A 22,481-nucleotide genomic window follows, 5' to 3' on the forward strand; every position below is an offset into this window, starting at 1 on the left:
TCCACAGTGACTGCTCCATAGTATTACAAAATTTATCCAGGTATCTTGATTTGATTAAAATCAAATAGAGCTAAATAGCTTGGTAAATAGAGAATCAAGGTAAATTGAGCTAAATGCGTTCAAGTTACTTTTACTCAAGTAACTTCAAGTTAAAATCAAGAATGTGGATATAGCTCAATCATATTCTGTGAAATATTTTAGAGCTCATCTAAATAGAAGGCTCACGTGGACAAATCGTAATGAAGCCAACAGATGTCAATTAATTCTTAAATATAAAGAATCGTATTGGCTACTAAACCGCAGTCACGATAACAAATTGTTGATTTACAAATCAATATTAAAGCCAATTTGGATTTATGATATAGAACTGTGGTGTTCAACGTGTCACACAATAATGGAAATAATCCAGAGAGTGTAAAATAAACTTCTCCGCGGTATGTCAAAAACAAAAACCTACTTAATGATCTACATCTAACAACTGTTGAAGAAATTATTCGTCAATATACATCTAAGTTCCGAGACTCAAGTCGCATCTAAATTCTTAGGTATGACATTTATCTTCTTAAAAGAAAATCATTGATAAACATGAATACCCCAGCTCAATAGCATATATGTTAGTTTTTTATGATTCGCACAATTATTATCCATTTCTATTTAGAAAGATTCAATTAATAAACAAATGAAGAAAAAAAAAATAAGTTTGTTTGTTAGAATATCGGCACATTAGGATCTCACAGTTAATCTACATCAGTAGTTCCCAACCACTGAGATGGTTAAAGATGGTCCGTGAATCAAATTTAAAAGATATGGATGGTTAGCTTGTAGTTTACCTACTGAGCGCTCACTTATTAGAAAATTAGCACAAAAAATTTCCAAGCCTATTTCCAAGCCTATACCTATTTTATAGGTTGTATATAGTAATGTACTATGCACTTATAGAATATCAGAGATGCATAAAGAATATTACAATAATCACACACTTTATTATTCTTAAACATTGTGGTCCTTATTAAAAACAAAAATATTATAGTGGTCTTTGGTCAAAAAAAGTTGGGAGCGACTGATCTAGATGAATGGATTGATATTTCAGCGAAAAAAATTTTTGAAGATTAGTTTGAAAAGTTTTTGAGATTTTTTCAAAGTAAATTTCAAAGACATTTCTGTTTTTCAAAAAAAAGCCAGTTTTTTTTTTTAAGTTATCTTATAATTTTGATGCAAATGCATAATAAATAACTGTCTGTAGAAATCATGGGAGTGATCGATAAATTTATGTTTAGCCGTGTGCGAGTTCGAGTAAATTAATGGCAAATTGAGGGAAATAGTCAACTATGTCGGTATGGCAGCGAATGTTGGTATTTACCAAAATTTTGAGTAGGGTAAACTAGATAAAAATTAAGTAAATTAGATGTTACCATTGTAAAAATTTTAAAAGGTGTTTAATTTATAAATAAATAAATTTGAAAACTTTTAACCAAAAATAATAAATAAGTGCAATAAATAAATAAATAAATATTTACATAAATGCAGTGCAAAAAGTCCCTAGGACATTTCAATTTACTTTACCTCAATTTACTCGAACTCGCACACGACCACAATTCACAATTTACAATTTAAAATCTAGAGCAAAAAGAATTTTTGTTTTTTTTTTAAGTTTTATTTTATTTTTTTTTTAATTTTTATATTTAGTGTTATTTTTACATAAACTACGCAACTAGACATTGTATAACTTTTTGAAAACATATTTTAAATTTTTGTTTTAATTATAATTATAATTACTCATTAATTATATTTATGTATATATTTTAGTGCTGCTTTGACAAAACCTAATAATATAACAAATATTATTAATTTTTATTGTCTTTAATTGATCTTAGACTATTAAGTATTTACAAGTTCTTAGTTTGAACTTCATACGCTGATTAATTATTACAAACGGAATTGTTTTTATTTTAAATTTTTGTTATTTAAATAAATTTGTGATACTTTTTCATTGATTCTATTATTATTATTTTTATAGTTGATTTGATTGAAGATGTTTTTTATGTGTCATTTTCATTACAAATGTTTTGCAGTTTGCATGTAAAACTCAATAACTTTGCATATCAAAAGTATACGTCTTTTATCGTTATCGATATATGGGTAAATTTTTTTCATTTTTTTCTTCTTTGAACACCTAAACATGAAGCGCTTACAGAGTATTTATTTTATTTTTCATTTATTAAACAATAAAATTTTGTTATGTTATTGTTAAGTAAACCACGAAATTTGTTGGCATTAATTTTTAAACTAAGGCAATGCATTATCGATATTTTACCGATATTTTAAAGATGAGCAGCCAAATACAAACCACTCGTACAGTTACTCTTAACAATACAATATCTATTCTTTTCAATAACCAATTTAAGCTTCAGTAATGGTTTTGTATATGTATGTATATATGTATATATTATTCTTTTTACATAAACTTTTCGTAGGCCAATAGTCACATATGTATATGATTCAAAATACTTTTAAATTGATAAACAATAATATCGAGATGTATTTCAAGCAAATATCGCTCCGAAAAAATTATTATGAAGGCCAATAAAAGAATGCCTAAAAGACGGCAATAAGAAATTTCGCATAATTTTACACTTAAAAAAATTTTATTTAAAAAACATTATAATTTTACAAATAAATCGATAGATTTGTTTATCGATACAACAAACATTACATATGTAATAAAATTTTAAAACTAAAATTAAAATTAAAATAAAAACTAAAAATGCCACAAATCAACACAAGAAGTGTACGTCTTTTTAATTTAAAATATCATTTCCATGAAAAATTTCTAAAAATATCTGCGCTTTCAGCGGTTTTTTTGTATCGTTTGATTTTTATTTTTATTTTTGTAATTTTATTTCAAATTTGTCTCAGATGCAATGCAGTTTCCCCGCATTCATGTATTTTGTAAGAATTGCCGTTCAATATATATATTTTTTGATTTTATTTAATATTATTTTGACTCTCGTCTGTTGTAAATAATGTAATCCGTACAATTTTTCACATTGCAAATAACGATATTAGATGCAAATGTTTGTATGTGTATGTATGTATATTACTTGGAAGTTTTATTGGTTTTGTTGTCACTATTATTATAATTTGTTGTGTTTTTTGTAATTTATGCTACATAAAATAAATTCGGTTATCAAATGCACTTTTGAAGCGCAAAAATATTTAGAATTTTTTTTTAATCAAAATGCAAGCACACAGATTCCAATCCGCACACTCGCGTCAGTTATTTGTCGTAACGATTATGAGCTAAAAACTTTGGATTGGGATGAGTTGCTGAAATCGATATTTATTCCTTTGTATCATGTCCATTTGCACCAAGTTCCAGTAATTCATGTGGCTCGGCATTTAACTGTAATTATAAAAAAAAATTAAACATAAATTAGAGAGATAATATATATATGACACAATGTCTCTTGAGTAATAATAATATATAGCAGAACAGCAATTCTAAGTGCTAAAGTGTCAGCTATTAAATATGTTTAATAATATGAGAATAAATATTTAATTTATTTGAGAAAATACTGTTATCAAGACTAGAACCGATTCTCCATAAAGAAAAACATATTCCTGATCATCAATTCGGCTACGAAAAAAATATTCTACAAGTTCACAGAGTTGTGGATAAAATAACAAGCGATATTGACAATTTTCCACAGCTATATATCTAAACGTGGCAAAGACGTTCGGTAGCGTTTGGCAACCAAACTACTCCCAACTACTTCCATCTGTTTTGCTGTGTGAATCTGAGATTTGGTATGTGACTACAGCTATCACTTCTAAGTTGTAAATGTTTGTAAATAGATCTCTACAAACTATTATTAATGAATACCTCATGACAGAAACAAACCAACAGCCAATAAAGAAATAATTCAGAGGAAATATGGATGGCTTGGGCATACTCTTTGCAAGCCAAACACCAAAATTGTACATGCTGTGCTCGAGTGTAATCCGCAGGGAAGAAGAAACCCCTGTCGGCTGAGAACAACATACAGAAGAATCATCAGTAAAGAAACGAGTAAATCATTTAGAGCTCATAAAAACTCATAAAAGCAAATCATCAGAGCAATAGCGCGCGATCGTCGTAATTAGTAATCTATTGTGATAAGACTAAGTTCATAATGTTATTCCTGAATATGTAAATAAAAATAATAATAATACTTCCAACAAACTTTTATTTCATACTATAGAGCTATTTACAAAGTAGATACTTTTATGTGAAGTATAAAGACTCCATCTCCGAACTTAAACAAATGAAAGCTGGTATACTGCAAGGTAGCCTATTAGGTTCATTACACTACTTGCTACACACGGCTGATATCCCAATACCTTCTGATTCTCAAAATTAGAATGTTGATAATAACATTTGCAGACGATACAGCACTAATTGCAGCTAATAAAAATTTTAATAAATCCGCAGACAATTTGCAGAATTACTTAAACGCAATGCTTGATTAGTAAATGAAACGTAGAAGAGTACCACAGATGTCTAGTCTAAAATACAAATTTATCGATTTATTTCGTTATGTGGACTTACACAAACTAATTCAGAGATAATTATTCCAAGCTGCTATACGTGTGTACAGCCAACACAGTACAATAATATAGTGACTCTTTGGCTAGCACATATTGTAGGGATAAGATATTTTTAGATTGTGGTATACTTTCAGGTTTAGTTGTTTTTATATTTTTAAAGAATTGCATAGCATACTTTTAGTTAGACTGCCCTCCATAAAGAAGACTTTCTAAACAAGCTGCCTATTTAGATTGTTTTATAAAGCTAAAATTGATAACTAATGGTAAACCACTAATTTTCATATAGTAGAAAAAAATAAAACCCTAAGGACTTAAATAAAACAAAATACTAGATTGGATAATATATGGATTAATGAATTAATTGCAGTACTTCCAAAAAAAGTACAGATCGCAGTTGCCTTGCTGGTTTTGTAGATTTGTACTTTAGAATGATATAATTTTTTTTTATTTCTCCCAAAATAACACTTATAAAAATTGTAAATATATTAGGTAGGAAAGTCTCAGCAAAAGGATTCAACTGATTTATAAATAAATTACTACAAAATAACTTTTCCAAATCAATCTCCAAAGTAAATTTAGGAGATAATTTAATTTGAGGATATTTGATCCATATCACTGAATATACCTATATGTAATCCCTATAGAAAAAATTTAGTAATTTGGTTACCCTTAATTCAGTAAGAGACCAAATTGCTAAACATACTTACATGTGATACCCACAGAAAAAAAAGGTTTAATCTGATTTTCATTACTTAACATAAAGCAATATATTTTAAAAATGTGGTTCATCTATAATCTAATAAACTCTTTTCGGCTTTAAAATAGAAATTATCTGATAATCACTCATCCAAAAATATTCAACGAAAATATTCTAATAAACCTAAACTCCTTGAAACACTATGCTGAACTTATATTTAGCCACAGGTGGAAAATATTTGGACATCAAAGGGAGTACATACGTTATAAAATTTACTAGGAGCAAATATTTAACATTTTTTGATATCTGATTTCAAAAACTATAAAACTAACAATTTAAACTATTAATGATTATATCATATAAAAACTTACTCTGTCTACTTTTTGTAAATCCTTCTTTGATAAGTGATTGACTAAAATTGTACCCAATGCATCGCACATGACATTGATGGTAGTTCGGAATCGATCACTACAAAAAAAATTGTACATACATCAGATATTCAAAACAATTAAAAATTATTTTAGGACGTTGACTTACAGCAACCAATCAACAGCAATAATGAGTGACACATCCTTTGGTTCCAAGCCGACTGTATCGAGAACCATCACCATAGTCACAAGACCTGCTTGAGGAATGCCAGCAGCACCAATGGAGGCTGCAGTAGCTGTTATGCTTACCGCTACAATGGTGCCGAATGAATAGTTTATATTTCTTACTTGAGCAATGAAAAGTGCAGCAACGGCTTCATAAAGTGCAGTACCGTCCATATTTATTGTAGCACCGACAGGAATAACAAATCTGGTAACACGTGGATCGATACCAAGATTATCTAAACATTTAATTGTTAAAGGCATTGTAGCTGAACTAGAACCAGTACCAAATGCTGTGGCCAACACCTGACTGAGTTTTGCAAAATAACGATAGGGTAAATGTCTTGTACCCAAAAAGAAGATTACGGCAATGGTACCTGCAAGTTAAAGATGTAGTTGTAGTTGTAGCGATTATTTTATATCAGTTTAATTACCGAAACCATGTAGGAATAAGCCTAACATCACAGTCATAAAGTACCAGCCCAATGACTGCACTGTAGAAGCTATGGAGTCCATTTCAATAATTTTGGCAGCAATAAGAAATCCAACTCCAAGTGGAGAGATCCTGTAATGAAGTAACTTGGAAATATCAATAACGTGTTTTTGTATGTAATAAAAAATGTAAGTACTTAAAATATATAAATTTATTGATAACCAACATAGCCTTTAAATAAAATACAAGTAGGTTCACAAAGCAGTTCTACTTTTGAAAGTAAGTTATAAAAAGTTGATGATAGAAATTAGATAAAACGTTTAAAATAAAACTTATCATACTTAGTGGCTAACATGTACTCATATATATTATATATTATTATAACAATGCTATAAAATATGTTCATGGACTCACCAAATAATCCATGAAGTAATTGTCATCATAGCTTCACTGAGTGTTGTAAAGAAGTCCTGTAACAGTTGACCCTTCTCGCGCATTCTGCCAATGGTGGTACCCAAAATAACACTGAACATAACCAAACCTAAAACATTGGAACCTTCTCTTTGTGCACCCTTGAAATCCCATTCTTCCATGGGTACTACAATGAAAAAACAGTTGAATGTTATGATATTAATCAATTTTTGGATCAGCATGAACTAATCAACTTTTAACTTACATGGTGGCGATATGGTCGTATTTTCAAAGATTTCTGTCCGATACTGGAAAGTGGGAATAAAAATATTGTTATTGTATCAACTATAAGACCCTTTCTAAAAAATATATAATGGATCTTATAATGATTGTATGGACGTATGAATAATTATCTTGAATAAAGTTAACACAAGCATTTCAATTGTACATTATGTTCTTTAAAAAGCAAAAAGTCACAAGATTGAATTTAAACGCGGTGTAACTAATCGACATTGACTGTAGAAGTAAAGTATATCATAATTAACAATTATAATACATAGATAAAATAAGTTTCGACTTTGCTATCAGTGAACAGATCCAACTTTCATCTAGAAAAGCAACTTATTATACACAATGAATAAAGACCAGAAAATAACTCAGTCTTGCCAAGGAATCTATGGCATCTATGGAGAGAATAAAATCATTACGAGAGAATAAAGTTTTGTCGAATATTTTAACACGTCCCTCTTCATACTCAAATATTCAAATATACAAAAATGTATTTAATGATGATTTCTGTAGACTGTGTGGACTATGAAAGAAAAGAACTACGTACTACGGCGACTAAATAGACTTTCTATAATGTTTTACTTTATCTTTGCTGTATTTTACAAAAGTTAAAAAAGTATCTATCTCAGCTCATCAACAATATTGAATTTAAACGTCTCCTATTTCTTCGTTCTACACTTTACATCACATATTCGAATATAAAAATGAAGCGGTAAGAGATATATATCACAGTTTATTAATGCTTAATAGTCGTTAAATATATTAATAATCATTATTATTATCTTAAACTACTAATGAAGCGATTTCAACAAAAATATATAGAAGGTTTTTAAATAAAGAATTAGAATTAAAAGACAATATAGACCATAAAATAATAATTGACCTAATAATGCGGCCTTTCTAACTATCTCATTTCGCCGTACGTCTCTATGTGTAAAATCCCAGAACAGAATACATGCAGGTTTCTTTCGACTTCCAGTGAGTCAATAGTTGTCCTCTATTTGAGTAAGTTTCTAAAAGAGGTAATACGTAAAGATTAATTTTCACGTTTATTGCTGTATATCCGGCGTGAAGCTTTACTGCATTTTGAACTTGAAACACTTCTATTTGGAAAATGCTTCAGTAGTCCGGTATAGATGTCTGATATAATATTGGGCTATTGATTACAGTTTTTGCTTTCACTGCAATCCTACTTCGTGGCGAAATTGAATGTATAGAAAAGTCTCAGATCTTTCATTCATTCTTCTGTTTCTGTAAATACAGATTTGCATAATCTGTTCTAAATGTTTGAGCAAACCCAATAGAAGATTGAGTATTGTTATTTAGCTATGATTGATTAATGACTGTTAACTAAATTGCCTACTTAAAATAATTGGCGAATCAGAAATGGCAATTGTAAAGTAAAAGTAGGTTTTATGAACTCTACTGTATAATAAAGTGTTCATAAACTTGATTTATTACTCTTTTTTGTAATTTATCTAGAACACTGTTAATTACTCTTATTTCACATTTACACTAAATTAATTAGAACGAACCCCGATGGATAAAGAAAGTGTCATTCTCCTGTGTTGTTATGGCTTAAAATATATTTTTTCGTTCCAGATAAGCCAAAAAAGTATTTATCTAAAATACAGTTTCGTCCTGGTTGCCAAAGTTGGAAAATCATAGACTCAACACTTGATTGTTTCACTATCGTCTTACTTTCCACAATTTATATAATGAGGTTTCAAAATAAATACACAATTAAACTCCTTGAGTTCCTATACACAAGTAGCCTTGAAGAACTGCAGTTAATTTAACAATATTGCCATGATTCATGCTTATACATATATAGGATCTTATTACGTTAAGCCCAAATGGATTAATATATTACAAAAGTTATGAGTGATTTATATTCATTATTAAGTACCTAAATAGAGCATAAATTCCCGATTCTTTTATTTAGCGGGCTTAAAGAGAAAGTAGACAATCATCCCTAGCAAAATATAAAGAAAAGAAAGATATAGATAGTGGTGTAGAGTTTATGTACTTGGGATTGTTTGCTAATTATGTTATCTTAAGTAGTTTTCTATTCCCATGAAAAACTGTGATAGTTTATATCACAGATATTTGATATCTTGTTGATAACGTAGCATTAACGTTGAGCTGATTAGTCTATATATACGCGCAGTATATGTGCACATTAATATCACTTTCTATTAACTATTTAGGTATTAATGAAATAAAAAAATATTAAAGATTTATGTTAAAGTTGAGGTGTTAAATTTAAGTCTGAAACTTTAATTATAATAAAGTAAACAATCATTCTTCGCAAGATCTTTACGTACTCTACGAATTGGCGACGACTACCGTATAGGAAAGAACCACGAACTGTACGAGCTTTATCACAACATTGATATAATTCTGCGAATGAATTTTATAACTGATGTTTGGCTATCTATGATAATTGTAACCTTGTAGTTTTCTTTGATCCAATATTCTCTAACAATCATTGATTTAATATTGACGTTTGGGTATCTACGGTAATATTAACCTTTTACTTTTCCTTGATTAGCCCTGTAATTACTTACTTACTTAGTTGGCCATACCAGACATAAGTCGTACTTGGCCGCATCAGGTAGCCTATATAATCCTATAGATTAGCCTTAAAGGAACCCTAAAAACCTTAACAGTAACCTTAGAAACCAGAGCTGAAATGATTTATATTTTCGCTTAATGTCTTCTCTAATTGTAAGTCATTTGTGAAAATTAAGATATCATAATTTGCTTAAAGGCTTATTATTTTCCATTGATTTCATGTTGGAACTATATTATGACTGCTGAAAAATATATAGGGTTCAAAGCAGTCTTATATTAGCTAATAATTCAGTACTGCATTATTCAATGCTTAAGTCTGTTGCTTTAGCCTCACAGTGATGTTGCAAACATATAAGATGTATCATCAAACTTAACGTATACGTAGAGCACATTCTTAAGCTTGATGAAGCCAATACTATATGCTCTTTCAATTATCTGAATTTAGAGTAATCATAATATTTTTTCCATATAGTAAAAACAATACGAATTTTCAGAAGTAACAAGTTGCCTTTGTCATCTTCGCTCACGCAATACATGGAATTCAATTAAAATTTTGTAATTGATTACAGCAACTGAAATTGCATTATCATTTATGTGTAATTTATGCAGAACAGCAGCTTGTCACTGTGATTTAATTTGTGAAATGATACTAAACTGTATCTCCATAAGTGCACTTTTCATACTACAACAGCTTACAATGATTCAATTTAGATGTAAAAATTCCACTGGAATTTTAAATAGAAAATAGACAACCATTTGTCTCTCTCTCCTCTTTTGTCTATATCTACATGTGTTTGATTGCTGAAATATGATTGTGTCAAATTAGAGAATGGCTAACAATAGACCTAACAGTTGAATTTCGCAATTGAATACAATGAAAATTGCTGAATTCACTACGAGCCTAACTAACTCTCCAGATTTGTCAAATACTATTACGCGAGTACTCCAAACGTGTTGAATAGATTACAATAAGTAGTCAGTGGTAAGGTAATGTATATTGAGTACTAAAATATCCCAGGAAATTACGCACTTACTGAACGCAACTGAAGTACTAGAGATCTATGAAGCCAAACCACTCGACAGATCACACTTAAACATCACAATGGCACAATGGCAGAGCACAGTGATCCGCACACAAATCATAGTTTCGCAAATCGCTTGCTGGAATTGTCAGATTTGATTATCTTTCGTCGAGTATGCCAACGAATTTGATTGTTTTAATGAAGAATGAAGAGTAGCGCAGAGAAGTATCTGATACAATCCGACTGTCGCAGCAGTAGCATACTTATGATATATGCAGCACAATCAGCATTATCAACAATATCAACATGACACCCGACAGCAACAACAACAAAAATAACAACAAAGACAACAACAATACTTCCATATCAATTTAGCTGCTTTTGTTGGAAATATATTCAAAAAAAAAAAAGAACAGAAATATAATGAAATATTGAAATTATACAGGATTTACGAGAGTAAATTGAATAATTTACCCAAATTCATGTCGAGCTGCTACAAACATACTAAACTGCTAAAGGTACTCGTACACACATATGTATATTCGCGGATTGTTGGGTTTATGGCATGGAAGATGATTCAACGGATGCACTTATCAAATTGTCATTAAATTTGCATGTTCAAAGTCCCGGCAGACTTGCTCGGCATTTTGCTCGTTGCACTTTGGTTGATTGAAGTGAAAACAAAAATGAAAATTAATATTATGAGATGCAATCTAGATAATTATAAATTAGCACAAATATCGCTTTCAATCCATATGTGCAAATTGGGATCGCTTATAGGTCATACGTACCTGAAACATTGTCGACTGTATAATATTGTCTGTGAACATGTTTCTGCAAGAAAAATAAATAGTGAATTAAAAATTCAACTTAATTCTGTTGTGTACACTGCATACCTCACTAAATCCATTAGCGTGTCTGGAGTTAATACTTTGGAGGCTTTATCTACAGACTCAATGTGTGTCGCCTCAATTTTGGCGCCTTGGCCAGGCTTAATTGTGGTGACCAAGCAAATACCCAAAATCACAGCTGATATTGTTGTGAGTAGATAATAAATAATTGATCTAAAATAAAGATAAGAAATGGATTTTGTGAAAATAACTATTAATGTGTGTTTCAATATGTATCTTAATGCATATTTATGTAAAAAAGTGACATACACCTTAAAAGTATAATATAACTGCAAAATATATAAAACAGAAATATGCATAAAATTTTCTAGTGAAATGATATCTCTGTGTTGATGATGGTAGCAAAATGATGTATACTTTATCTACATATTGTTCAAATTTTAAATAATTCCCGTTGTGTCGGTCGATCGAAATAACAAGGTTAAAAAACAATTACTAAATTATGCTTAAAATTGAGTAAAAATGGCAGTAAAATGTACGGAACACTAAATAAAAGTGTACGGAAACAAAAAGGTTTTACGTTGGTTTGACCTTTCCCGAGAAGACCTTAAAGACGATGAAAGAGTATCGTCACAAAACACCATTAGCAACGAACCAAACATCGAGAAAACTGAAATTATTCATTGAATCAGCTATTAGTTGTCGACGAGACTCATCGAAAAGAAATCTACAAGACAGATAGCACCGTCTATTGAATTTTGAATAAAGATGTGATGACATCGAATCAAGCATATCAGATATTGTAACTAACGATAAAAAGTAATTTTTTAGTTACTTAGTTAGTTGAGGCGGAAGGAGAAACGAATCCCTCTTAATTGGCTAGGAAAGCCATTTTGAATCCACAAATCCCTTTAGCTTGGTGTTCAGTTTATATGATTAAAATGTGAGAACATAGTATGCGTTGTGTGTTTTGTAGTTAAAGCACCTTCTTCTTGAAATTATATATACTTTAAAAAAATGGTTAAATAATTAGCTGTAACAATAAGAATATATTTTTTATGTCAGACCTTCGTTATTATTAAATAACTGCCGGCCAATTTCACCTCAGACTAAATAACACATATACGGTGGTTTTCTGCGGATGCACTGGTTTTTCACAAGATGCTACTTGTGAATTTTTATTGCTCTAAATGCAACAATTTTGTTAATTCAATTATTCATCAAATCACTTGAAGAAAAACATCATTCGAGGGAATGGTTAGAGACTGAGGATAGTGTTCTCAAACGACTACAAACACAATAATCCGCTGGAAAAGTTTTGGCTTCCGTATTTTGGGATTCAAGTGAACACTATTATTATTGGATCGATTGTATGAGGAAATAAAGAAAAAACGACCACATTTGTCGAAGAAAAAAAAATTTGTTTTTACAGGACAATGTGCTCTCTCACACCTTAATGAAAATCATGGAAAAATTAAATAAATTATAGTACAAATTGCTTTCTCACCCACCGTATTTTACAGATTCGGCCCGCAAGGGAAAGGGATTTGTATCAAATAATGACGTGAAATGGGAAACTGAGAGATATATTTTGGAGGACTTCACAATTCATATTATTTAAAACGTATCTAAATGTTGGAAGATTACTGAACTCAGTCTATCGACATAAAGGAGAACTACATTAAGACCGAAAAGTTTTCGGAAATTCTCATTTAAAATTCGCGCGCTGTATATTTTTCGATATTTTAAGTTTATGTAGTTTGGCAGCAATTAAGGACAATTACTATGCCAAAAATGAGCGCGATCTGTCAGACAGTTCGTTTACGGCAGCTGTTGAAACCAGTTCACCTCAGTAGGGCGTTGCGAAAAAAACAATGGAAAAAAATATTGAACAAAGAGTTTGCATCAAATTTTGTGTTTCGAACGAAATTTCGTGTGCAGAATCGTTGCGAATGCTACAAAAGGCTTATGGGGAATCAGTTTTATCGAAAACTCAAGTTTATGAGTGGTACAAAGCCTTCCAGGACGGTCGTACGACCGTCGAAGACATTTCGCAACGCACTACTGAGGTGAACTGGTTTCAACAGCTGCCGTAAACGAACTGTCTGACAGATCGAGCTCATTTTTGGCATAGTAATTAAGGACAGTGCTGCCAAACTACATAAACTTAAAATATCGAAAAATATACAGCGCGCGAATTTTAAATGAGAATTTCCGAAAACTTTTCAGTCTTAATGTATATAGAAGCATAAAACATAATTTTCCAAAAAAATACATTTTTATTGCTTAAGCCGGGTATTTATCAATTCACCTAGCATGCATACCAATAAATAGAATATTGTTTAGTTTGACATAAAACTGGTGGTTGTTCAAAAAAATTTGACAACCAATAGTTTTAGGGAAAGAACTTTAGAAAATTTTAAAGCAATAATTAAAAAGAGTTTTATTCTTTTATTCTGCAGTGCCTGTTTTAAATAAAAATATTGCTTGTGTAAGAAAAAATTGCACAATGACTTTATTTTTGAAAAATATATCACGATTTATTCGTGTGATGAACTTAAACCCGGTCCTACAAACAATGATCCCGCCCTATAATACAGTAGTATCAACGTGGTTGTTTTTATTGTTAGTGTCTTGTTAATATCTTGTTTTGTTAATATTAGTTCTTTCGAATTTTAATTCACAATTCCAAAAGAATAGTGTTTCTTATAATATAAACTACTTACCTCGAAGCAATTTTACTTGACATGCTCAGATCAAGACCACCTATCGCACTTGTGATGGACGAAACCAATAAAGGTACAATTAAACATTTTAGCATACTGCAAAAGAGAAAATATATAATTAATCACGTACATGGTTTCTTTAGAAATATGAGATATTGATAAATGTATTACTATCATATAAGTTATACCATATAACTAATTATGATTAAACATGTATATTCATTATATATCTTATATTACATTTTATTCATTAAATATGAAGTAACAAAACAAATGTAGAATACAGAAAAAAATCTGTATTTAATAAGTTTTTAAAAATATACTCACCGCAAGAAAAGTTCTCCTGGAAACGATATATACATAATTTCTCGTTTTGTCCAGGGTCCTGTGCTATTTTTAATGATAAAGCCAATTAAACCTCCAATGAACACACCGGTGACTGTGAACAATGTAAGCGAGTTCTCTTGCATGAACAAGCGAAACTTGGATTCGTTTCTAGGTCTTGACATTTTGTAGAATGTATATGTATATACTGACCCGTCTTGGGAAAAATCTGTGCTTATACTTTAAGGACTTATAGTTAATGGAAACTGTAAAGAAAAGAAAAAACATATAAGATATAAGTTTCATATAAGAAATAACAAAAAAAATCAAAATTGGTAAATTATATTCAAAAAAAAATCTATATAGACTGATGTTTTATTATGATAAATTATGTGAGTTAGATTTTAAAACATCAATATATTTAGACACTTATGTCGTATAAACAATTGTGATATTGTTTGAATATGACAGTAGGTCAGGTTAGATTATACCGGTGATCCCAAGGGATTCACTTAGGCCGATACGCCCATGGTGTTACCGTATAATTCAAAATCATCATCATACATTATACCATTATAACATTATACATTACAAATTAGTACTTCACTACTGAAGGAAATATAGAAAGCAGCAGTTAGTATCTGTGATATAATTAATTGCGAATATAAAGCTTGAAAACTTTAATGAAACAACAAATTACCAGTTGTGATGAATCGGATCACATATTTGATAACTACTTTGGCATCAAAGCTTCAACAATTAAAAATGCAAGCAAATAACACTGACGGGGAATAGATGGGTAGTGGCACAAGAGCCAGATCTAGTGTATCTACTGATTTGTAAATTCCATTAACTTCGAAACTCTACTTTATTATAATAGACTGAAATTTTCGACATCTTAAAAGCCTATTTTCTTGTTGGACTTCTTGAAAAATTAATTCTTAATTTTAAATGACAGTGAGGTACTTATTCAAGCTTTTTCGGTAATATTGCATCTCTTACAAGAGAGTTTATAATGTCAACGATTTAAAAACATGTTAAGTAGTACTTTCAAACTTTTAATAAAACTTCGGGTATCGAAGAAGGACCTTCAATGAAACCTCCCGTTTCAATTCTGCTTCTCCTAACCAGTGTCAGAGGTTAACATACGTCCATTTTTTGTGTCAGGTCAACAGAAATTAAAATAATATTTCTTCATTAGCGAAATTAACAGCGATATGTTTTATATACATCACTTCATGAAACTCTGCTTTCATACATAAAAGTAAATCAAAAATATCTGTGGATATATTGGTTTTAATGGATCATTGAAGTACACAGCTCACCATGGAGTTAGGCTTGCATTGCAAAATTTGTTTAAGCTCTTGTTTACCGGTGCTGGAGAAAAAGACATCGTAAAAGCTGTTGTGTCTCTACTCAGGCTGGTTCATATCCAAACGTAAGCTAGGAACCCCACTTTGTAATTGATTCAGTGATATTCCCATTATCAACTGGCTTTATTATGGTGGAATTTTCGCACGCAAATATGAAGAATAAGGAATCAAAAGTGTTTTCTAAGTTAAGCAAGGAGGATTCAATTTTTTTCTTTTTTTCTTCTTCACTAGCACCGACATCAGTTTTCTTTAGAACTTTCGAATAAATAATTAACAGTAGATGCTATAAATTAGTCAAGAATTAATCAGAGTAAAAATGATGATTTTCAATTAAATCAAAAGACTCTACCGGAGGCAAAAATTATATCATTTTTGAGATTGAGAACAAGAAAAATCAGTTATATAAAACAGAAACTACCAGAAACTATACTAACTAATATACCAACTAAAAAGGTGTAAGGGAATCTCATTTGATATTGTAGATAAATTATTTGTAAAAACAGGATTGATTTGATTAATACAAAATACAGAAGAAAAAGTAGAATAAATAATAGAAGATAGCTGTTATTGAGGGTAATTGTTATAGCGAAACTATTACTTTTATATGTATTCTATATAGTAAGTATTCTAAACTTGTAATTGCACTGAGACCTTTAAGTTGCTAAAGATATTTAAACAAATTAGTTAAAAGAAGGTAGACAATGATGAATTGGAAGTGTTTGGGTAACTACTAAATTGAAAGACTTATATGTCTTTCTTCTTACAATAGGAAGATTGAACATCATACGCAGGATATGCACGGAGAACTTTGATTAAAATATACTTTGGAGTATGTCCTTCGCTATTTGCAATATGTTTAAATTGCTTGAGTTTGTTGGGAAATCAAACGAAAATTTTGGTAGAGAATATACACAACTTCTTGGACTTACTTTAAATGTTGATGTATCAAGTACCGGTCTATTACTTTCATATGTATTCTATATATTAATTCTCAAGCAACATAATCAATACGTAAATAACTTAGCTGTAAGGTTATTAAACCTAATAAAAAATATTTTTTTAAAAATCGATTATAACACTTAAAAGAATATCATATAAAAAGTTGCTCTCAAATGCTTCAAATGACAACTCAATGAACATCAACAAATATTTTCCAGATTTGGCTGCGCTCTTTGCATGTCAAGTTTAATTGTTTAACCAGACATATATAATTATTTCAAATATCACAAAATATTCATCATATCTGATTCCTCACTATCATCATTGATCTTCTTTATGTGTTTATTTAAATCGAGATCAATTATATGACAAACTCGTGGCTTGGATCACTTAAACTCAATTAAGCACAAAATCTCTTAATTTTGTTCCATTTGAGACTTTGCGACTTAAAGTAATTAATTTTTAAGTATTTTTGTTTCTTAAATTTGTAATAAACAATTAATTGAAAAGTTAAAAATATATACAATATTTTTTATGTTTTCTAGTATTCCAATCGAAATTATTAAATAAATAATTAAAGAAATACTTTACTATTATTGTTAGACTTTCAGAGTTTCAAATTGAGTATCATTATCATTAGTATTCCAGATAGTGACGGTCCACTTAAGCACTTAAGCAAAAATAATATGCTGTTGTAGCACCACAGGTTTAACCTTTGTTATTGCGACAACTAGAGGTCAGCGTACGAGCAAAACGGAAGGCATGACTCTCCTATTAGGTAAAAATAAATCAACCTGACAATTCTATAAACTTGGCCAAGTTCCTAATTTTGCAGGATAACAGTTCTGTTAGATTGGTAAGAAAGGAGCCACGAAATTCTTAGATCTCCTCTTCTTAAAGATGGTTCCTTACACATGAGGTAGAGCACAGTTTTTTTTTATTCGTAGAGCCACAATCTCGATAGAAGTCATAATAAGGTAGACCCAGTTTAGAGCTTGGGAATGCTCAAGTATTTTTGTTTTTTTACCAGTTTAACAACTGCAAGTGGAACGTCAATTCCTGAGAAGTGAATGTCACGAAGTAGAGTGCCTGTGATATCAATCTTGTCTGCCCTATAGTTAAGATGTACCTGTGTTTAGGAACTATTCCAGGTCATTGATAACTTAAAGAGCTGATTTATCTTTTGTATTAATGAAGATTTAAAGTTGTTGCGAGATTGCTTAAAAATATATTTTACTCATTTCAACTTAATAAGTCTGTATACGAAGGCATTTTCGCTTTGCTTGGAATATGACAACGTTAAGGCATAAATTTCAACTACACATAGGAATCAAGAAATTCTCAACAAAAGATATTCTGATATGCAATCGAAGTGCAGAAATATGATTATAGTGCTCTGCTCCATAGCACACTAAAATCAGCTCCATGATATTTCCATAAGGAGCATTTACTCCTGTAGTAAACGTTTGGTTTGAGCTAATACAGTTTTATAAGGCAACATAATGTGTGAACAACCACCATGAGTCTTTAAGATACCCAGAAAACTTCTTTCGATTTTAAAGATATATAGGAAAAACATTAATATAGAAATATTTTAAAATAATAACTATAATAATATAATAATGATAATAACATTGTTTAATAATCATAAAAACAATATTATTCATTTAAATGACATTTATGTTATTAAGCTTTTAATAATGATAATCATAAATAATAACTACAAAAGGTATAGCCATAACCTTAAAATTAATAATAAATAATATATTTAACCAAAATTTTGTTTTTGGCATCTTAAACATTGTATGAAAACTTTAATATACGAGCACGTATCAAATGGACCTCCAGCGTTTTTATTGAAGTAACTACCTATCAAACTTAATCCAGTAATATTGATATATATATTAAATTACATTTTGAAGTTAATCTTCTCATTGTTATGTCAAACAAAGGAGATATGTATATACATATAATCTACACACCATATAAGTGCTATATGAGTTACACATGGAAGCATAGTTCTAGCACTTTTGTAAAAATTCAAATTTTTTCATTTTTGGTGAGCCAAATATTGCTCATTATATGTGCAGATATTTCCGATAATATCCCCTTTTTTTTTTCTTCTGCTACAATTAATATTTGCTTTATATTCTTAAAGCAATCACAGTAGAGTAACCGCAATACACATATTAGAAGAAATCCTGTGTACCAATCAAGTTATTTATTAGTACCTATTATTTTTGGAACAGCAGGAGAACTCAATGCTCCGCATCCACTTTATTATTATTAGAATCAAATGTGTATCTAGCCTCATAGAAAACGGGAATATAGTACATTGCAGAGATTCTATGCTATTGGAAACTTTAGTCCCTCGCCAAATGGAAGATCACTGGCATACTCCAATTTGCGCCACTGGCTATCTAAACTAAAGAGATATATTATACGCAAGTATTGCTCTTCTACTAGTAAACTAACAATAAAAATCATAGGAAAAATTAGATTGAGTTATACTTGCGATGTAGTGAACTCCATTAAGTAGTAAAGATCACCGCAATCTTCTAGAGAAATTACCTGTTTAAAGGTTGTGTTAACTGTGCCTGTAGATGATATCATGTCTCACTATTGTGATCAATTATTGTGATTTTAATATAATTTACTGCAGTGTATGTGATAATCCATGTTTTCTTTATAAATATATTTATGATTAACACAATAAGACGAGTTAATTTTGCGATATTTGTCTAATTGTATATATGATTATCTGGCTGCGTGGTGGTTTGTCTATTTGTTAATATACAAACTAGACTATTCTCTTGACTATTTTGCTGTACTATATAGTTTTTGAGAGAATAAAGATTTTTAAGTTACCTTTTGAATTCTGGAATATTCGTTGGAAAAATTGATGAAATATGCTGAACATTATAATTGCTTTCTTACGAAATAACTACTAAAAATGGATTTATAATAATAAGTACGGATTCTGTTTAGGAATAATTATGAGATAATTATGAAATATAGTAGAAATTGAATGAATCAAAGTATATCAGTTTCTTCTTAATCAGTATATTTCTTGTTGAGAATTTTCTTACATCAAACAGGAATAAATGCTCCAGGCTTAGTGTTCCTCGTCTAACGGTTTCATCAACCACTAAGTAGAGTTGATATTCTATTACCGCAGGAAAAAATAATTTTGCTGTGGTGATAGACCATGACAATTTGTCATATAATCTATCAACAGCCTATACTATGTCGAAAGGATAAGCTAGATAGCGATTTATTTCGGTGGGACGACTGATTCTACAATAAGCCTTTAGTCTACAGAACTATAAGAATGATTTCGATTTTCCTAAATAATGAGATTTTTCGTAAATTTTAAAAAGATATGTTTTGACATGTGCATTGATAATAAAAATGAATGAGTTCTAATTGCTAGTATTAAAACACGTAATTGTGAGAGACGAAGTGTATTAATCTAACAAACGTTTTAGGTGGATAACATGTAATGGAGAGAGATATTTACTTATTTACTATACTTAATGTAGAATGTTACATTTACTGGACGTACAGCAATGGTCCTACTTCTTCTCTGTAAATAGAAATTCATACAAAATTACATAGAAGTGATATAATGCTAATATGTTCTTAAATTTATTGAATTATCTAATTGGGAGTTAAAAATATATTATATTTTTTTATAGTTATTTATATGGTATATTAAAATGTTTTTTCATTCAGATGTGATGTAAAAGTTAATTCTTCTAATTTATGAAATTCTCACTTAATTACCGTTACTAATTGAAAGATACTAAATAAGTGAACTGCAAATAAAAAGTGAAGACCACTTGATAATTGATTTATTTTTAGATACTCTAATAAGAATATTTAAGTGTAAATATTTTCATTCATTAATCTACATAATTTCAGTTCTTATTAAGAGTTTATTGTGAATTCTATTTAAAAGTACTTAAAAAATTAACGCATTTTTATTATAAACTTTACGATCAAACTGTAAATTGCTAATTTAATAATAGAGAAGCTAATTCATTTAGAGTCATAATAAATATCAAAAAAAAAATAAATTAAATACAAGTTCACAGTATATTTTTTATATTTGAATTTAAATTATATTTAAATTTTTTATAAAAAAGGTACGAGTATAATAAAATCAACAACTCAATTTATAAGCCAATTAGTCTCTTCCATTAAATACGAAAAATATATATCTCAAAAATTTTTATAGATATTTTGTAGATATTTAGATAGATATTTTGTCAGCGACGACATATTTTGTGGGACAAGAAAAAATAAAGGTAATGCATTAAATATCACACTTAATATTAAAAAATATATTTTTTATCATCAGATAATCGATCAGATAATCAGTGAAACTATAAACAATTCGCATGAGATGTGAACTAAAAGGCGCTCTGAAGAAGCCTAATGTCAATATAATCTATTAAAATGTTGTATATGAAGTTATATGATTTAAGATTGATAACTACTATAAGTAGAATAAGATTGCGCATATTTTATGGTACTACAGTAATAATTAAAATAAATCAAATTAAATAAAATATAATAAAACTGTGCCAACACAAAAATTTTGCAAATGAATTTATATAGAAAATATGGACGATATATGCCGATTAGTTGGAGTACTGAGAGAAACAATAACCAATATTACGTGTTTTGGTGTAGGGAATCCTACTATATTCTAGAAATTTAGCAGTATGGGCCTTTTTGATATGAGTAAGTACACAATATAGATCCTTGAGATTACAGTATCACTCATTAGACATACTACATAACATAAGCAGAAATGTCTATCGATATGCAACTAGACGAGTCTTTAGATGTCTGGTAATAAACTGAACTTAACATAGTAAATAATATATATAATAATACATAAATATATAATACATATAGTAATATATGAAAGAAATAATTCAAGAAGTTGTGATATTGGACAAGTTAAATCAACATCAGTTTGGGAGTACTAACGTTAAAACTTGAAATGCACTTTATTCAAGTAACACACCTTGATAAATTATAACATCCCCTACTCGATGTGGAGCTAAAGAACTAAAATGTTTTTCTAATGTGGGTCCCTGGTCATAGAGATATTTTCGGCAATAGCAGAGCAGACGAAAGTCAGAAAGGTTGCTTCAAGGCCTTAAAAGGAATAAAAAAGTAATCTGAGTTTGTCGTGAACGTCTTGCAAATCGTTTCTGGGTTCTTTCTGTACTAAAATTTTTAATAAAAAATGGGAAGACTCAACGATATCCAGGCATTTGTATGCAATCTGGCCACTTTTTACTTAAAGGAAATTCAATATTCTCATAAAAATATCAATCAGTCTCATAGTATCAGTCTCATAGTATGTTTACCTCCGAGTCACTGCAAACTAAGGAACCAGTCTAGAGATTGAATCTCCCTTTCAATCATACCTGTCGCAGTTGTGAAGAAGACAATAAATGTGCTCCTCGTCTATTATGTTTTTGTCTCCTTTCTTGAAGATATTGATCAATTATAAGACTTCCCACTAAATAGCATTCTGAACTTCGTCAAAGGTACTAGGTGGTTTTAAACCCTGAGTTTTCCTTTATATTCGGTAGCAGGATGGGTCAGTAGGCGTAAGTAGATCCCCTATATAACGCCGGTAT

At 29.8% G+C, this 22,481-nt stretch overlaps 1 protein-coding gene across 2 annotated transcripts in view; it reads right to left on the bottom strand.

Annotated features, from left to right (window-relative positions):
* Positions 1 to 1,980: 1,980 nt before the first annotated feature.
* LOC119687740 (excitatory amino acid transporter 1) overlaps positions 1,981 to 22,481 on the bottom strand; it is a 98,536-nt gene continuing 78,035 nt past the window's right edge. For both annotated transcript variants that reach the window (XM_038102179.1, XM_038102180.1), the window contains 10 exons: positions 14,510 to 14,772; positions 14,183 to 14,278; positions 11,502 to 11,669; positions 11,397 to 11,439; positions 6,984 to 7,026; positions 6,722 to 6,905; positions 6,309 to 6,439; positions 5,822 to 6,251; positions 5,656 to 5,752; positions 1,981 to 3,403 (listed from right to left, as the gene is read on the bottom strand). In XM_038102179.1, the coding sequence (XP_037958107.1) occupies positions 3,341 to 3,403; positions 5,656 to 5,752; positions 5,822 to 6,251; positions 6,309 to 6,439; positions 6,722 to 6,905; positions 6,984 to 7,026; positions 11,397 to 11,439; positions 11,502 to 11,669; positions 14,183 to 14,278; positions 14,510 to 14,691 (1,437 nt within the window). In that variant the 5' untranslated portion in view covers positions 14,692 to 14,772 and the 3' untranslated portion in view covers positions 1,981 to 3,340. The remainder of the gene's footprint in view (positions 3,404 to 5,655; positions 5,753 to 5,821; positions 6,252 to 6,308; positions 6,440 to 6,721; positions 6,906 to 6,983; positions 7,027 to 11,396; positions 11,440 to 11,501; positions 11,670 to 14,182; positions 14,279 to 14,509; positions 14,773 to 22,481) is intronic.

The sequence above is a fragment of the Teleopsis dalmanni genome, chromosome X (genome assembly GCF_002237135.1).
Source record: "Teleopsis dalmanni isolate 2A chromosome X, ASM223713v2, whole genome shotgun sequence".
Lineage (NCBI taxonomy): Eukaryota > Metazoa > Arthropoda > Insecta > Diptera > Diopsidae > Teleopsis > Teleopsis dalmanni.